General features: G+C 55.9%; 2 protein-coding genes across 2 annotated transcripts in view; one reads left to right on the top strand and one right to left on the bottom strand.

The window, feature by feature from the left end:
• Positions 1-417: 417 nt before the first annotated feature.
• Positions 418-18,281, bottom strand: part of CYB561D1 (cytochrome b561 family member D1) — a 41,098-nt gene continuing 23,234 nt past the window's right edge. The window contains exon 4 of the mRNA XM_074936459.1: positions 418-491. Coding sequence (XP_074792560.1) covers positions 483-491 — 9 coding nt within the window. The 3' untranslated portion in view covers positions 418-482. The remainder of the gene's footprint in view (positions 492-18,281) is intronic.
• Positions 6,867-10,834, top strand: AMIGO1 (adhesion molecule with Ig like domain 1). Its single transcript, XM_074936499.1, has one exon. The coding sequence runs from the start codon at positions 7,201-7,203 to the stop codon at positions 8,695-8,697; it is 1,497 nt and encodes a 498-aa protein (XP_074792600.1). The 5' UTR covers positions 6,867-7,200; the 3' UTR covers positions 8,698-10,834.

Here is an 18,281-nt window from a genome sequence, read left to right as displayed (position 1 = left end):
ATGGGAGAGTGACACAGACAGAGATTCAGACAGAGCCAAGTTGGAGTGCATGTAAATTCCCAGCTGGATGAGGGAACATGGGCCACTGGTCAGTGCTCAGGATTAAGAGTCAGGAAACGCATGGTCTATTCCCAGTTCTAACTCTCTGTGACCTTCGGTAGGTCACTTCCTAAATCTGTACCTCAGTTTCCCCATCTGTATAATGGTAATAACACTACTGATGCACCTTTGAGATGCACCTGTGATGCTTAGAGAGCAGAAAGAGAGTCAGGACTCCTGGGTTCTCTTCAGTTTCTGCTGTATGCACACCATGTCACCTTGGACAAAGCATTTCTCCTCTTCTCCCCCCCCTCCACGCACCTGTGAAATGGGGATAGTTGACGTAAACTCTTCAGGGCAGGGACCGTCTCTTCCTCTGTGTCTGTGCAGCACCCCGCAAAATGGGGGCCTGATCTCAGGGTCCTGGGCCACAACCTGTGCTTCTAGGCACTCTGGTAATACAAATGATAAATAATAATTGTAATAATTCCCTGCAATGTCCCTCCTCCAAACATGCACAAACCTGAGTCACGCTCTGACCTCTGGCACGTCTCACACGCTTGTGACTATGATACCCGTGAGTGTGGAGCCGCAGTGAAGAAGCCCTGAATGCGCCTATAAGGAATTACAATCTCATACTGGCAGAGGCACCTGCCTGGTGGCATTTCAGCACTTCTGTTTCTGACCACCCCCAGGAAATGCACAGGGGCATGTGTGACACTCCCCTCTGGCGTTATCCAGACCAGTGATCTGCTCGGTCACTCCAAGCCTTGACTCTGGGAGCCAGCCTGACCCTGCTCTGCTGGGAGAACCCCCACTCCTGGGCTGGTCACGCACAGCCTCTAGCATGTCAGTTGCTCCTTGGATTGTGCAACCGAATGACACTAGCCAATACCTCCCATCCCAGACTCAACCCTAGGAACCTCCGTCTTGCCGTGTCCAGTTATACCTGCTGGACGCTGCAGGTTTATATGAATTCATCAATTTAACAAAGAAATTCACAGAATCATAGAATATCAGGGTTGGAAGGAACCTCGGGAGATCATCTAATCCAACCCTGTCATAAATATAAAGGGAAGGGTAACCACCTTTCTGTATACAGTGCTATAAAATCCCTCCTGGCCAGAGGCAAAATCCTTTCACCTGTAAAGGGTTAAGAAGCTAAGGTAACCTCGCTGGCACCTGACCAAAATGACCAATGAGGAGACAAGATACTTTCAAATCTGGAGGCGGGGGACAACGGGTTTTTTCTGGCTGTGTGATACCTTTGCCAGGAACAGATCAAGGATGCAAGCCCTTCAACTCCTGTAAAGTTAGTAAGTAATCAAGCTAGAAAATGCGTTAGATTTCCTTTCGTTATGGAGCTGCTCTGTCCCTAGGCAGAGAGACAGAATCTGCAGCTGCAATCATCTTTTACAAAACCTTTTAAAATCCTGCTGTGCTTCTGGTTCAAAATGATGCCACTGCTCTGCCACCATGTCAAGGTTCCTTCCCCACTCTGAACTCTAGGGTACAGATGTGGGGACCTGCATGAAAGACCCCCTAAGCTTATTCTTACCAGCTTAGGTAAAAACTTCCCCAAGGTACAGACTTTGCCTGGTCCTTGAACACTATGCTGCCACCACCAAGCGTTTTAAACAAAGAATAGGGAAAGAGCCCACTTGGAGACGTCTTCCCCCAAAATATCCCCCCAAGCCCTACACCCCCTTTCCTGGGGAAGGCTTGATAATAATATCCTCACCAATTGGTACAGGTGAACACAGACCCAAACCCTTGGATCTTAAGAACAATGAAAAATAAATCAGGTTCTTAAAAGAAGAATTTTATTTAAAGAAAAGGTAAAAGAATCACCTCTGTAAAATCAGGATGGTAAATATATTACAGGGTAATCCGATTCAAAACATAGAGAATCCCTCTAGGCAAAACCTTAAGTTACAAAAAGACACAAAAACAGGAATACACATTCCCTCCAGCATAGCGAATTTTACAAGCCAAAAACCAAAAGGAAATCTAACGCATTTTCTAGCTAGATTACTTACTAACTTTACAAGAGTTGGAAAGCTTGCATCCTTGATCTGTTCCTGGCAAAGGTATCACACAGACAAAACCCTTTGTCCCTCACTCGAGATTTGAAAGTATCTTGTCTCCTCATTGGTCATTTTGGGTCAGGTGCCAGTGACGTTACCTTAGCTTCTTAACCCTTTACAGGTGAAAGGATTTTGCCTCCGGCCAGGCGGGATTTTATAGCACTGTATACAGAAAGGTGGTTACCCTTCCCTTTATATTTATGACAAACCCCCTGCTCAAAGCAGAACCAATCCCCAATTTTTGCCCCAATTCCCTAAATGGCCCCCTCAAGGATTGAACTCACAACCCTGGTTTAGCAGGCCAATGCTCAAACCACTGAGCTATCCCTCCCCCCAGGCTTGTTATCCCAAGGGGAATCTCTTACACGCTTCAAACCAAGCGCACTGCTTCAGGTAGAATAAACAAACAGATTTACTAACTATAAAGATAGATTTTAAGTGATTATAAGCCAAAGCACAACAAGTCAGATTTAGTCAAATGAGATAAAAACAAAACGCATTCTAAGCTGATCTTAACACTTTCAGTGCCCTTACAAATTTAGAGGCTTCTCACCACAGGCTGGCTGGTTGTCCTTCAGCCAGGCTCTCCCCTTTGATCAGCACTTCATTCGCTTGGTGGTGGTGTCTGTAGATGTAGGTGGAAGAGAGAGGAAGAGCATGGCAAACGTCTCTCCCTTTTGTCATGTCCTTTCTTCCTTCTTGGCTTTGCCCCCTTCCCCCCTCCCCCCACGCCTTCAGAGTCAGGGGAGCATTACCTCATCATTGTCCCAAACTGACCAAAGGAAGGGGGTGTCACGGAGTCCCTGGGCGATGCTCTGGAACTGCTCCCTATGAAGCCAGTCAGGACTCTGGGGAAGTCTCTTTTCTGTGAGCAGACTGTCTGCAGGACACACAGCTCACACGGCTTCCACCTTCCTGGGTCTGACCTCGGAGCATTCAGCATCCTCTGCCCCTCCGTGCGCTTCTCCCAGCGAGTCCGCCCAGGCGGAGTCTTGGGGAAGCCAGAGGGTCCTGCCCCCCAACTCCGCAGTCAGACATGACTCTCAGCCAGCCAGTAAAACAGAAGGTTTATTAGACAACAGGAACTTGGTCTAAAACAGAGCTTGCAGGTGCAGAGAACAGGACCCCTCAGCTGGGTCCATTTTGGGGGGCAGTGAGCCAGACAACCACATCTGCACTTTCCTGGGCCAGGAGGTCACCGGATTCCTTTGTTCGCCAACCCTTTAGCTCTCACCTTGCAGGGGGGAAGGGCCAGGCCATCAGTTGCCAGGAAACAGGGTATTGGCCATTCTCTGTGTCCAGACCCCTGCACACACCTGCCCTCTAGGGCTCTGCAATGATCATATACCCTTACCCCACCACCTAGATACTTAAGAACTGCATAGGGGAAACTGAGGCACCCCCACACTATTCAGAGGAAACATTAAGAACAGTCCCACTTCGTCACAGGGGGTGACTCACTCAAGAGTCCAACAGATTCTTTTGTTGCTGCCTAGGCCAGCGTCCTTTGTTCCTGTGAGGCTGGGCAGGGTTTGTCCCATACCTGTCCTTATAAGGTGTGAACTGCTTCTCTGCTCTTGGAGAGTTTTTGCCTGGGCTTATTTTAAGCCATGAGGATACATTTTCAGCCTCATAACTATATAGATGAAATTATAACCTATAACATTACTGTAACAATTACTATAACATCACTCAGGTTTCAGAGTAACAGCCGTGTTAGTCTGTATTCGCAAAAAGAAAAGGAGGACTTGTGGCACCTTAGAGACTAACCAATTTATTTGCGCATAAGCTTTCGTGAGCTACAGCTCCGATGCATCCGATGAAGTGAGCTCACGAAAGCTTATGCTCAAATAAATTGGTTAGTCTCTAAGGTGCCACAAGTACTCCTTTTCTTTTTATAACATCACTATAACAATGATCAGTGTATCATGAGGCTTCCGAAGACACCCGACATGACAAACTTTGCATTGGATACCACAAAATCATTTTACAAGGATGAACATGGAGGTGCTGGGTCTTCCCCTGAGGTACAGAGTGTCACAGCATGAACTACAAACATTGGGTTGATGATCCAGTACAGCAGGAGGCAGGATACTGGACTAGATAGACAGCCCAGTTTCACATGCAAATTTGCATCCACCCAAGAAGACCAGACCAGAGGTAGCCAAACTTTTCAGAAAGTCAAAGAAAGACTTGGATCTGGCTGAAGATTCGGGCTGGTTCTTGTTTTCTCCAACCCTGTTCAGCCACCCCTGAGCCTTGCACAGCTATTTATATAATTCTGCTCCATCCAATTCCATCTGGATTCAATGGGTCAAATTGTGCCCTCAACTGCTCATCAAAGTCAAAGCGGTTTCCACTGCTGTCCCTGAGAGAGTTTAGCCCAACATGTCTCCATCGACTCACCGCAAGCCCATGATTTGTAGCCATCCTTCCCGAGCTCTCTGCTGAGAGAGAGAGAGGATTAATGCTGTGTTTTGGGGCATCTGTGTTGGGAAAGATCCAGTCCCATAAGTGACATGAAAATTTAAAGGCACTAATAATTTATGACCTTTAGCAATTTCCTTGATGTCTCAGTTAAAAGTAACTTTGGAAACCACAACTAAGATGAAAAGTTGGCTGCTTCCATGGCTTGCCTATGAGTGATGGAAAAGAAGTGAATATTGCATGGCTGTCTCTCCTCCAGCCTGCTGAGCAAACTGCAAAGCACACCCGCTGGGCTACAGGAGGCCCCGAGGGGCAGGAGACCACCACAAAGGCACCAGAGGTAACTCAAAGGCAAACCTCAAAGTGTTCTAAGGGTTGAGACTAGTAAGAACCCAAATGTTTCCAGGCTTTTTGGGCCCTCTGGATCTGCACACAACACTGGGCTGGCTATGCTACTCTCCTGCCTCCTGCTGTACGGCGTCAGACCAATGGTCCATCTAGTCTCCTCAAAATGCAGACTGGCCTCATCCAGTATCTTGCCTATTGCAATAACTGATGCTTCAAAAGAGGGCAAAATATGCTTGGGGGGCTATGTCCATTTTGGATGCACAGACACTGCCTGGGGAAGAGGGGGATGCAAACCTGGCCCTGAGAAATCGGTGCTGTTCCCTGGCATTGGGGTCCTATTGCCCATGTGGGACCTACAGTGGGAATAAACTATATAATGCCTGCCCCTCAGTCTGGTCCAGCCCTCTAGTACCAGAGTAATGGGGCCCTGCTACCAAGAACCTCCCCCCAGTTTGGAGTTAAAGCTACATAAGCAAACGAAAGCTTCAGAACTAGGGCTGGGTTGTTTTTCCCATGAGAAATTTCAACCAAACCAAAAATATATTTGTTTCTGTCAAAAAAAAATCTTTGATTTTTTTCTGACTTTTAAAAAAAATAAAATATTTTGGTATAAAATAGAAATATTTCAGGTTTTGGATAAAAAATATCCTTTTTTCCAAAATGGACATTTTTTCCCCAATGGGGAATTCTCCATTAGCTCAATTGCAACCCCATTTAGAGGCATGCACACACACACCCCCGGCCCATCTCCTTATCTAGTGCCCACCCCCTGCCCACCCTTTCCCACCACGCTCCGCTTCTTCTCCTGCTCTCCATGTGCCATCTCTTATCTAGAAGGGAAGGTGCTGTGAACCTGCTAGCGCATTCGAGTAAAGAATAAGATCTGGCTCCCTCAGTGGAGCCTGGCATTGCGAATGCTTCTCCTTTGGCACAGTGCGAGTTGGGTGACCACCCATCCCTTATTTCTAAGAGGCACGAAGTGAATTCAGACTGGAAAGTACATTACGTTGACGCTGGTGACAACTGTCTCCAGGGCAGTAGAAATGTGCAAGTGAGAGGCAAAGGCCTGCTCTGCGAAGGGACATGGTGTTGTCCCTTATTTTTCATGTGGTTTCCCCTGATCCCCATGCCACCCAGGAGGCCACCCACCCTCCCGGCTGGAAGCACTGCCCGCAGCCAGCCCAGCGTCTGCGCGGGGCGCTCCCTTTGGACAGCTCTGCTCATTCGGACTTAGAGAGGGGCCCGAGTCAGCAGGGTCCTGAGCTGCCCGCGTCCCCACAAGGAACTCAGGGGCCGGGCCGGGCCTAGCTCCCCCGCCCTGCTCCCGCAGCAGCGGGGCTGGGTGTCTCTGCCGGCAGCCAGCACGTCACAGGCTGCAAGCCAGCGACGGTTCATTGGGCTGGTGCGGCGCAGCCCCAGCCAATGCCGGGCCGCGGAGCGCGGGGAGCGGCCGGGGACTGGTTCGCGCCGCACCCCCCGGAATAATACAATCCGAGTCATGCTAATAAGGCGCCCGGGCCCGTCAAGGCGGAGGAGGATCCGGAGCCGGAACCTTTGCAAAGCCAGGCGGGCGCCGGCGGCGGAGCATCCAGGAGCGGCCCCCGCCTCCCTCCAGCCGGGGACCGAGCCAGGGTTGCTGCAGCGTCCGGGCTTCCCTGCTCGCTCGCTCCCGGGCTTCCCGGCCGGCCGCTGCCCCAGGAGCCCCCGGCCGCGGCGGGCGGCGATGAGCACGGCTCGGGGCGGGCAGCGCCGGCCCGGCCCCCCGGCCAGCCAGCTCCGCGCGCGGTGACAGCCGCCCCCCGGCACTCGGGGCCCCCCGAGCTCGTTGCGCCCCGGGGCAGGCTCCCTGCCGCGCCGCGCGGCGCCGTCCGAGGAGCGGGGCGCGGGCTGCCCTCGCCAGGGGCTCGCTCGGCCCCGGTCCCGGGAGGGGCGAGGATGGGCTGAGCGCTGCGGGGGTCTCTCCCCGGACGGGAGGACCCGCGACCCGGCCCGCACCCGGAGAGGGAGCGGTGGCGCCGCCTGCCCGGTGCGGGGCTCGCCGCAGAGCAGCGAGGCGGGAGGAGACGGACTCCGCCGGGCCAGGCTCCGCTCCCGCCGGCCCGATCCCCCGCCGGGCAGCCCATGGCAAAGAGCAGGTGGATGCGAGCATGACTCGGGTGATGAATATTCCGGCAGCGTGCCAAGCCTTCCCCGCGCGCTGCGCCAGAGCCTAGCAGCCTGCGAGCCAGAGCCCGCACCAGCCTCGGCGCTGCACCCATGGTCCCGGCCCTGCGGCTCTCTGCGCCTGGCACCCCTTACCATGCTAGCGCTGGGTCACCGCCTGGCGCTGCGCTGCGGGAGAGTCTGGCTCCTGCTCCTCTTGCTGCTGGGTTGCGGCCTGGCCCGGGAAGCGGGGTCGGTCCTGAACTGCCCCCCAAGATGCCTGTGTGCCAGCAACATCATCAGCTGCTCCAAGCTGGGCCTGGGGATCATCCCCACTCAGCTGCCTCGCTTCACAGCCATCCTGGACCTCAGCCACAACAACCTGACCCGCCTGCGGGCGGACTGGACCCCCGCCCGCCTCCCGCACCTCCACTCCCTGCTGCTCAGCCACAACGCCCTGGGCTTCATCTCCACCGAGGCCTTCTGCCACGTCCCACACCTGAGGTACCTGGACCTCTCCTCCAACAGCCTCAAGGCGCTGGAGGAGTTCCTCTTCAGCCAGCTGCAGGAGCTGGAGGTGCTGCTGCTGTACAACAACCAGATCGCCCAGATGGACCGCAGCGCGTTCGACGACATGGCCAAGCTGCAGAAACTCTACCTGAGCCAGAACCAGATCTCCCGCTTCCCAGTGGAGCTGGTGAAGGACCGGGCCAAGCTGCCTGACCTGGCCCTGCTGGACCTTTCCGCCAACAAAATCAAGGGCCTGCCGGTCACGGCCCTGAAAGGCCTCCCCGCCTGGATGAAAAACGGCCTCTACCTCCACAGCAACCCGCTGAACTGTGACTGCGGGTTGTACGAGCTCTTTGCTCACTGGCACGCGCGCCAGCTCAGCTCGGTGGTGGACTTCCGGGAGGAGCTTGTGTGCAGCCTGCCCCAGGCCAAGCGCAGCGTCAGCGTCTTCACCCTCAACCGTCACGACTCCCTCAACTGCAGCGAGTTCAAGGAGCACATGCTGGAGACCTACCTGGGGGACACGGTGACCATCGACTGTGACACCAAGGTCCGGGGGGCGACCACCAGGGAGTGGGTGACCCCAACCAACAGGCGCTTCCCGGAGGAGTCCGCCAACAGCACCATGACCGTGCTGGGCAACGGCAGCCTGCAGATCCGCCCCATCCGGGTGGAGGACATGGGCACGTACACCTGCTACGCGGTCAGCCAGGCCTTCAACGAGACCCTCTACGTGGACGTGATGGTCCACAACTTCACCCAGCATGGGCCTCACGACACGCTGAACACGGCCTACACCACGCTGGTGGGCTGCATCCTCAGCGTCATCCTGGTGCTCATCTACCTGTACCTGACGCCATGCCGATGCTGCTGCCGGAGCAACGAGAAGCTGGCCGCCCCGCCGGAGGACAGCATCAACTCCTCCATGCTCAGCACCACGCCCAACCACAACCCCGAGGCAGGCGGCCGGAAGGGAAGCCTCAGCCACCTCGCGGCTTCCGGCCCCATGCAAGGCCAGAACGGCAAGGTCAAACCCAACAGCACGCCAGAGCAGGTGGCCAGAAGGGCCCAGAAGGCCCACAGGAAAGTGTCAGACCCGGACTCTGTCAGCTCTGTCTTCTCGGACACGCCCATCGTAGTGTAGGTGTCGGAAGACACGGAGAGGTGGGAGTGTTGCAGAGCGAGTGGATGAGGACAGGTAGTGACCCTAGAGTGTAGCTGGCCAGGGGGGCAGGGGCTGGGCCCAGCAGTGGGGTGATGGATCTCCATGCACATGGCACAACACTGTTGCCAGGCGCTGCCTCCCGCTATGCAGCACAGATCCTGCTATCACCCCAATTGTCCTCCCATCCAGCAGAGCCCAAGTGGCAAGCAGAGCCCGGCAGTCTGCTCCCTGCAGCCACCCCCAGCCCTCGATGTGGAATGACAACTGCAAGTTCCTCCAGCCAGAGCTTTGCAGAGTCCCACCGGGAAATGAAACGTGCAGCAGGGATACAGCGCCAGTGCCCCACCCAGCTAAGATGGGGAGGTGGGGGATTGCTGCTGCAATGCCGGGGCAACCCTTCCTTACTCCTCAAGGGACATCCCAGGTCTGCTTTTGACTACTGTGGTGTGAAACCATGTTCATCTCTGAGGTGTCCCAGCACCACAACCTTGGCCTGGATCCGCCATTTGAAGGTCACCTTCTGCTTTCATAGCTTGGCCACTGAAAGCCTTGACATCTGTTGGGGACCTGCATGTGGGAGCGGGGGTCTCTCTCCTGCTACCTACCAGCTTCTTGCTAGACACCCCCTTTTGGAACTAATGCAACCCAGAGATTTTCAGCTCCATCAGGATGAAAGTGGGAATTGATCACTCCTGGGGTCTGTAAGATGGCATGTCAGCTGCCCCTCCTGCATCACGAACTCAGGACACAGTGGGGCATGATCAACACCAGCTGGTCCCCCAGTGCACTCTCTGGATGACAGCCTAATGATCCGATTCCCATTCCTAATTACAGTGATACATCAAGGCACAAGCTGGGTTTCCGGGACAGCTATTCAGCATTGCAGAACATCAGCAACCCCTTGGCGGGCTGTGCCGTGGCTGCCAGGGAGGCACTGCGCCTCTACCCCTCTGTACGGCGCTTGTGTGGGCTGTCCCAGCAAGCCGAGGGGCTGCGTGCTCCAGGGATGGTAGGAAGGAGAACTGGTAATGGAGGCCATTGAAGGCAGCAGGCAGCGCACAGGAGTCCTGCAGGGAAGCGGGGTTGGAAACTATGTGATCAGACGTAGCAGCACTTCTGAGCAGACGGGGGGTTTGGGGCCCCCAAAATAGGCTCCTGCTCCTTCTACATCTCCCTTCCTCAAGCCTCCTCCACCCCCTGATCCTGGTGGCTTTTCTCTCCGCTGAGCTACAAATTGATTCTTTCCATCCTATGTTTCCTTTTCCCTTCTCCTTTCCCCCGGGAGAGTCTGGGCCCTTCCCAGGGAGGGGATGGGCACAGAGGAGTGGGGGCAGTAGAGCAGGATGTCCCCTTGCAGTGGTCCCTTTGCCTGCCCCAATATGTGATGTGGTCTTGACACAGATCATCCCAGCTCTGAGCCTGCTAGCAACAAACTCGCCCAGCCCGCGCCAGCGGGAGGCAGGGTTTGGTCTATGCACCAGGTGCAGCCAGAGGACCCCGCGCTAAGCAGAGGAGATAGCAGGGGCAGCGACAGGGTTGGGGGTCCCAGAGGGCGGGTGCTGCTGTACATGAAGGTGGGGGGAGCTAATCAGATGCCCAGAGCTGTCTGGGCATTACCTTGCGGGGGTCCCACCCAGCCTACAGCTGTCCGTGGTACTGGTGGCTCCCTTAGCTTCAGGCAGCGGGGGGGTGAACAAAGGGAAGAGAGCAGCCCAGAGAGACTGGGACGGAGGGAAGCCCCCACTGATCTCTAGGGCCTGGCCATGAATAGCATCATCCCCAAAGAGTGGCGAGCTCCATGGTACGTCGCTGTGGACTCTCCCTGGAGCCCTAGATCTCTCCATCACTGCCCCAGCTGGCCTCGTCTTGGGGGCTGTCTGAGCCTGCCAGGAGCCTGAGGTGATGGCTGGCACAAGCAGAAGGAGCGCAAGGCGCCATCTCTTCCATCCTACTCATCAGCCCGAGAACGGGGCCTGGCTCCGGGACTCGTCTAAATGCTTTTCCTGGCATGTTATTGTGAAGCATGAGTCCTCCAAGAGAAGCATGCGATCCAGGTGAGACCAGCCTGCAAGCCACACAGGGGGGAGCTCGAGGGGAGGGGGCAGAGCAAGGCAGGGTGCGTGTGAAAGGGATTGTGCTGGGGGAAGGAGGGGGGCGATTTGACCCTAATGGGCAGGATGTGTGTGACTGAGATTCAATCCTGGCACCTGTGGAAACACAAGGCCGCTTCGCTGGTGGCCCTTTCCCCCCACCCTGTGCAGTCTCTTCCCGTCTCCACCCCACAAAAAAGCCCCGCTACCTTGTAGCCTCCTTGTGAGCTCCCTGAATACCACAGCCGCCTGTGTGCTGGGCAGGGAGTGCCCCGGGCAGGCCAAGGCAGCTGCAGGAAGGTAGGGGGTGGGGAGGAAACAGGGAGATCTGACTCAGGGGAGGTCAGTGCCCTCCACAGGCCAGTTCCCATCTCTGCCTAGCCCTCCCTGGAGTGACACACACGTATGCTGCCGCACACAGCTCACCCCTGTACAATCGCTCTTGCACACACACACATGCATCCAGTCCAGTTCGCACGCTCAGTGTGTGGATCTGTGGGCTGTTGCGTGGCGTGGCACAGAGGCTCTGAGTGGCTGTGCTGTGTGCATGGAGCTGGAAGGTTGCGAGTGTCTCTGCCGGTGTGTGCCCCTCTGGGGGAGGGCAGAGATGGGGAGTGAGACTGAGCTTGTTGGTACCTTGCTAGGGGTGCGTGCATGCCTCCGTGTGTATGAGTGCACAAGTGTGCACGGGGGTGAGCACACAAGTGTGCATGGGCGTGTTGCATACCTGTGTGTGTATGGATGCATGTGTGAACTTGAGAGCACACACAAGTGTGCATAGGTGTGTACATGGGTGTGTACATTCACACACACACACCCCACTCAAAGACCCAGCCTCCAAACACAGTTGCTCCTCTCCCCGCCTGCCAGAAGATGTGGGTACCTCTGCATGTGACAGGAAGCAAAGGGGATGAGATCCCCTAAGGCCTGGTGAGCACAGCCCACTGTCCAGACCTGTGGCTGGATCTGCCAGGAGGAGGCTATGCCTAGCTCTCCAGTGGCCCCTACAAGGGCCAGGCTGCCAGAGGGAGAATCAGGCCAGGAGCTGTCCCTGGCTGGAGAGGTGCGGGCTGGGCTAACTCATCCATTAAGAACAGTTCAGAGCCGCATGGCAAGTGCGAGGCTGCTGGCTGGGCTCGTGCCCCTTGGCTTGCTGAGAGCCCCACATGCAGGCCAGGACATAACTCAGTCCCCTGGCGAGAGCCCCACATAGGGGCTGGGCCACCACCCAGTTGGGAGATGCCAGCCTGCTGCGTCGGGGACACCAGGGCTAGAGAACTGAAAAGCTCCCTGTGGCACTGCCCAGGAACAGAAAGGCAGGGGCAGAAGCAGAGAGCAGGAGCCCTGGGTTCTGTGCGCCAGCTTGTGCGCTGGGTAGGGTGACCAGATGCCCTGATTTTTGGGTCTTTTTCTTATACAGGCTCCTATTACCCCCACCCCCTGTCCCGATATTTCGCACTTGCTGTCTGGTCACCCTAGCGCTCGGCTGTCCCACGGGCTGTGTGCTGTGTCCTTGCGAGGGGTTGCCTTACTAGAATGTACATTAGGGAGCTATTGCTGACCCGCAGCAGGGCCCGACAGGCAAACTCCAGCATGCTCGATGGTGCAGCCTGCTCTGAGCGCCTCACCATAGCTCTGGGCTTTGACGGGGCCATGCAGGAGGATGCAGAAGGGAAGACAGGACAGCTCTGGGCAATCAGATCTCCAGTGCCCTGTATCCTATTCCCCTGAGCTGGCCAGTCCCCCAACCCTGGGGCCATATCAGAGCCAGTGCCCCAGAGAGGGAAAAGGCCCAAGAGCCTATTCCCCATTCCCAAGCCAGCCAATGTCTTTTGCATCTGACCAGAAGATCATGTCCCCATAGCCTGAGCTCCCAACTCTGCAGCCCCTCGGTGAGCAGCTAGAGCCTTGCCTGCTTTCGTGCCCACAGATGACACTGTGCATCAGGAATAATTCCAAAGGCAACCTTCCCTTCCTTTAAACCTGTGCAGGCAGAATGGGAAGCCCCCCAACTCTCTTTCCCATTGTGAATAACAAACAAGGGGCTAGAAGATTTGCCCACTGGCCGCACAGCTACCTGCACAGAAACGGGCCTGGGGCGTTGGCCTGGGCAACCCCCCGGCATGTGCCTGCCACAGGGGGATGCCTGACAGGCAAATGCAGCCCACCCAGAGCCATGAGAGAGCTCTGCCCCCCACATTCCTGCCACGTCCCAGGAGATGTAGCCCCCAAAAAGACAGGACCGAGATCACGGCATGCAAGAGTGGCCACCCTTGTGCTTGCTAATCAATGGGCAGATCCTAGAAGGTGCTGAGCACCCGCAACTCCATCACCCAGCACCGCGAAGGAGCAGGCCCAATTTGGACACCTGTCTCTGCTAGTGCCTGACAGCTGATGCTAGGGAGGCAGGACACCCCCTTCCCATGTCCAGAGGTCCCCCATGTGAGGGTATCGATGGAGGGGCACAGCCCCCCAAGCATCCTCGCAGCTCCGTGTCGATACACCGCTGATACAAGGAGCAGGGGCTTGGGGGCAGCCAGGAGCGGAGTGGTGATCGCTCAGAGGAACGAAGCTGGAGAGGGAAACCCACAGGGCAGGGCAGGGGGCCCAGTGTGCTTAACAGAGAGCCTAAAGAGGCCCCTGGCAGTGGACAGGAGCCCCCAGGAGGGTAAAGGGAGAGCAGAGAGGGGGCAGGGGGAGCTCTGGTTCCACGGGGGGGGGTGTGTGTGTGTGAGAGAGAGTGTGTGCATGCGTGTGTGTGTGTGTGTGCGTGCGTGCAGAGTCTGGGGAGCCTCCAGGCCAGGTCTGAGGCAGCTGCTCTGCTCCCACCACGACAGGGGGCCAGGCAGAGCCTGTCCACTCCTGCCCCACCCTGTGGGCTTGCAGGCCCCATGGATGTTATTCTGCCCTGCACGGGATGCGCATTCTGTTCTCCATTCCAGCCGGAGCCGCCCGGCCTGCTGAGCACCAGGCTGCAGCTCTCTCTGGTAGGCTGTGCTCTGACGCATAGACATAGGCGAAAATAAACATGTTTTAAGGTTCTGCATTCGCAGGCTTGCCTGGTTTGTCACTGGCCTGGTGAGTAACGACAGGATGTCTCCAGGAGGTGGAGAGAGGCCTGAGACAACGGACATGCTCCCATAGACAGGGCTATGGTGGGGGCTTCAGCCATCAGGGCAGCTCTAGCATGAAGCTGGCGTGTTGGTGAAATGGGCAGCGCTGGGTTTACAGTGGTGCCAGTGGCTCCATGGAGCCGGGCCCATGCTCAGAAGGGGCCTCGGTCTGCTCTGCTTCCCTGCACGCCGAGGCCCCGCGGGCTCCCCCCGCTCACCACTTGCTCCTCTCGGCCTGCCTGCCTGCTGCCTCCTTGGCCCCACTCCACTGCTCGTCTCTGCTCCCGGCCAGACCCCAGGGCACTTCCGGCTCCGGGCAGTCTCTGCTTCCCACCACCGGTGGGGCCCCACCTGTCCCCCCGGAGCTGAGCCACCTGGGACTGGTGCAGAAACCTGGCCAGTCTCGGCACCATGCTCCATTGCTCCCACGGGGGCCCACAAATAAATTTGGCACCAGGCCCGAAAAAGGTTAATCCGGCCCTGGGAACCGGCCTGGGGTTAGGTGCCCCAGGACAGGTCATGGTTCCCAGCAGTGCCGCTTTAGGGCACCCCAGTGTAGACAAGGCTGCGGCTGGGAGGGAGGAAGGCCTTCGGGACTCCAGCTGGTAAGGCATGCGCTGCCGTAGGCGGATCTCTAGCTCACCTTGGCAGGCACTAGGGTTTCCGCAGCACCCACGTGGTCCCAGTGGGGAATGAACAATGGGAGAGATCAATGCCTCACTTAGGCGGGTGTGTCTGTCCGCTCGGGAGCACTGGCCATCTCGGGCAGGGTAAGCTGAGTTGAATAAGCCATGCTGGGGAGCCCCCAGAGGACAGTGGTGTGGGGTGATCGAGGGGGAATGTGACACAGCCCCAGTGGGAAGCAGTCACAACAGTCCTTCAGTGACAGCATGGCTAGCTGCGGATGTGGTGGTCTAACATGGAATTTGGTGATCTGGCACCGCTGGTGTGGAGGATACAAACCCCGTGATAGACCCCTAGTGTCAGTGACACAGGGTAACCAACCATTAAAGGTCTGACCTGGTGCCAAAGGCCCATAGGCTGAAAGGATCCACTGGGAAAGGGTGGGGACCCTTTGGCAGTTTTAACCCTTCTGCCAGGTGCTGTCTGGAGCAGGTTCTATTTTCTAGGAGTTCCTTCTAAAGACTTAAATAGCACTGACTTCAGCCCCCACCCAGAAACCTGGGAGACTGTCTGAACCCCCCTTGGTGCCCTTGATGGGCAATGCTTCCCTGCCGCAAGCACTGAGTCTGGGGGTCTAAAACAAATGGAACTTTATGGGGGTGGGGAGTAGGGGACAACAGGCTGAACTTGGGAGAGCCAGCAATTAACAAATTCTAGGAGGTAAGACTCCCCCACCCCTTAACAATAGTCTCACCCTTACTCCTCCTCTGGTTGCTGTGACTAGCTGATGTTTCCCCAGCTCCCTGCTCGCTGTTAGCTGGCCTGGAGAAGTCCAAGGATGCTGGCAGGCTGATGCAGCCTGGGCTGCTCTGGGGGCTCTGTCTCCTGACCTGGATGGAGCAATCTGAGCAGGGAGACTGCTGCATTCTGTACAGCCAGAGCCACCTCAGCATTGCACCTGCTGCTGTCTCGCAGCAATCTCAGCTCAGCTCTCTAGAGAAGAATCCGTGTCTCCAGCCCTCCACGCAGTCCTCCCCGCAGACAGGCACTCTGCACGCTGCCCCACTGTCTCTCTCCCTTTAGCTTTCTGCCCTTACTTCAGCCCTGGGCAGGGGCCCCAGGCATGCTTGCTGCTGCTCTCTTGTCCTCGCATCTCCCAGCAGGGTCAGTTGCATTCTGTTGCCCTCAAACTCACAATGGACCTGGATTTCCACCAAAACGTCCCCAACTGCCACATAACTAAAATGCCAGAGAGGCTGGGCCCACTCAGTCAATTCCCACAGCTCTCCACCAGAGGCCGACAGAGAGCTCCCTGCCCCACAGTGTCCCTGCCTAGCTGGAGTGTGTGGGTCATTTGGAGCTGTGTCACGGAGTCCCCGGGCGATGCTCTGGAACTGCTCCCTATGAAGCCAGGCAGGACTCTGGGGAAGTCTCCTCTCTGTGAGCAGACTGTCTGCAGGACACACAGCTCACCCGGCTTCCACCTTCCTGGGTCTGACCTTGGAGCATTCAGCATCCTCTGCCCCTCCGTGCGCTTCCCACAGCAAGTCCACCTAGGCGGGGTCCTGGGGAAGCCAGAGGGTCCTGCACCTCACCGCAGTCAGACGTGACTCTCAGCCAGCCAGTAAAACAGAAGGTTTATTAGACGACAGGAACATGGTCTAAACCAGAGCTTGCAGGTGCAGAGAACAGGACCCCTCAGCTGGGTCCATTTTGGGTGGGCAGTGAGCCAGACAACCATGTCTGCCCTTCACTCCATGTCCCCAGCCAGCCCCAAACTGAAACTCTCTCCAGCCCCTCCTCCTCTGGGCTTTGTTCCTTTCCCGGGCCAGGAGGTCACTGGATTCCTTTGTTCTCCAACCCTTTAGCTCTCACCTTGCAGGGGGGAAGGGCCCAGGCCATCAGTTGCCAGGAAACAGGGTGTCGGCCCTTCTCTGTGTCCAGACCCCTGCACACACCTGCCCACTAGGGCTCTGCAACGATCATACACCCTTATCCCACCACCTAGATACTTAAGAACTGCCTAGGGGAAACTGAGGCACCCTCACACTATTCAGAGGAAACATTAAGAACAGTCCCACTTCATCACATCTCTCCCCCCTTCGAGATCGAACTGAGTGGGGTCACTTTAGCCAGTGACCTGGGGAAGTTCGAAGCCACCAACATTCCCATGGATGCCCCAGCATCTCTTCTGTTCCTTGGTGGGAGTTACACCAGGCCCTTCCAGTTTCATGCACTCCCTTAGGTCGGGGGTGGTCGATAGCACTCGCATGCCGCATGTGGGAAGGTTTATGCGGCCTGTGCCCTTTTGCCACCCCAAAACCCCCAGGGGTCAAACTGGGATCGGGTCTTCTCCCAGTGCTCCAGTCTGGAGGGCTGCAATTCAGGCTCTCTTGGTTAAGAGCCCCCATCTTGACCTGGGCCACATACTATTCACTTACAGAACTAGCATGGAGACATTCCTTTCTCAACAACCTTGTCTCCCCAACAAGCTGGCCAAACACAGCCACTTGGTTATAGGACTGTTTAACTTTCTTAACAGCTTTCACTTCATCTGAGACCTTCTCAAAGCTATCCACACTGGATCTTTCAACAGAAAAGTCAGTGGATCCATTCACAACAGAAAATTTGTGGCCATTAGGAATGGAAACTTTCTTGATTAAATCACTTTCACACCCTTCAGTTGCAGTAAACTGCTTGCAAAGACTCCATGAGGATTCCTTTCCCTAGGGCTTTTCTATGCAACAATTCACCCTTCACAGAAATTCTGCCCTTACCCTCTTCACCTAGGGCTTGCTCTAGAGCAACACTTTCCTGAGCAACAACAGACTCTTTCTGGGTCTCACTTACATCCAGATTTACCTCTGGCCCATCAGGCGGATTCCTACACAATCCCCTTTCAGGCAAACTCACAGACTTCCTAGATAAAAGGTTAGAAGCATTCTCCTTCCCTTTGCCACACACAAGTTCAGGAATCTTTTCCTTCTTGCTACAGGTTTCCACACCCTCAGTAGGCAACACAATCAAATCACCTTTCTGCTCTCCTTGTGCCCTGGCTAGGGTATCACCCTGATTAGACAGAGTTGCGACACCCTTTCCCAACAACACACTAGCAACAGGCAAAATACAAGCACCAGAATTGTCTGGTCTCTGGGATTTTACATAGACACTAACTGGATGCGACCTAGTTACAGGCCATTCTCCCGAGCAGACATAAACTTAGGACCCTTCCCTTCCTGGGCTTTAGTTGAATCCAGAATCAACTCTGAGACAACTGCACTACCCTCAACCATCACAGGTTGAAAGGCCCCTTCTGTCTGCTCCACAGACAAAGAAGAGCCGGACACACTTTCTCCTTTCCCAGACACACAGCTTGGGATCTCATTCCCCTTGTCCCAGCACACAAGGCTGGTCACAGGCAACTGCTTGGAGACCAGGGTAGCTCCCTCCACAGGCAAGTCAATACCCCTGACAGACACAGGCACATTTCCTTCACTGTCACACTTCTCCACCCAGCTAACAGGTAAGGTCCAGGGACACTCATCTTCCACTCTCCTCGCCTTCCCACACTGCTGACTAGACAAAGCCATCAGCTCACAAGGCTGCCTAGGCTCATCCAGACTTTCCTTACCAAGCACCTTGCCACTCCCAGCAGATACCCTGCCCTGCCTGTGTCTCCCCCCACTCAGCTGGGGTCTCAGCTCCCATTGTGCTCAGCGCTGCCCTTGCTGTCCCA

The sequence above is a fragment of the Natator depressus genome, chromosome 21 (genome assembly GCF_965152275.1).
Source record: "Natator depressus isolate rNatDep1 chromosome 21, rNatDep2.hap1, whole genome shotgun sequence".
NCBI lineage: Eukaryota > Metazoa > Chordata > Testudines > Cheloniidae > Natator > Natator depressus.
Note: the sequence above shows the minus strand (reverse complement) of the source record. Positions and strands in the feature narration are given on the sequence as shown.

Bases quoted from the DNA above. Each gene is read 5' to 3' on its own strand.
- AMIGO1 (XM_074936499.1), top strand. From the start codon at position 7,201: ATGCTAGCGCTGGGTCACCGCCTGGCGCTGCGCTGCGGGAGAGTCTGG.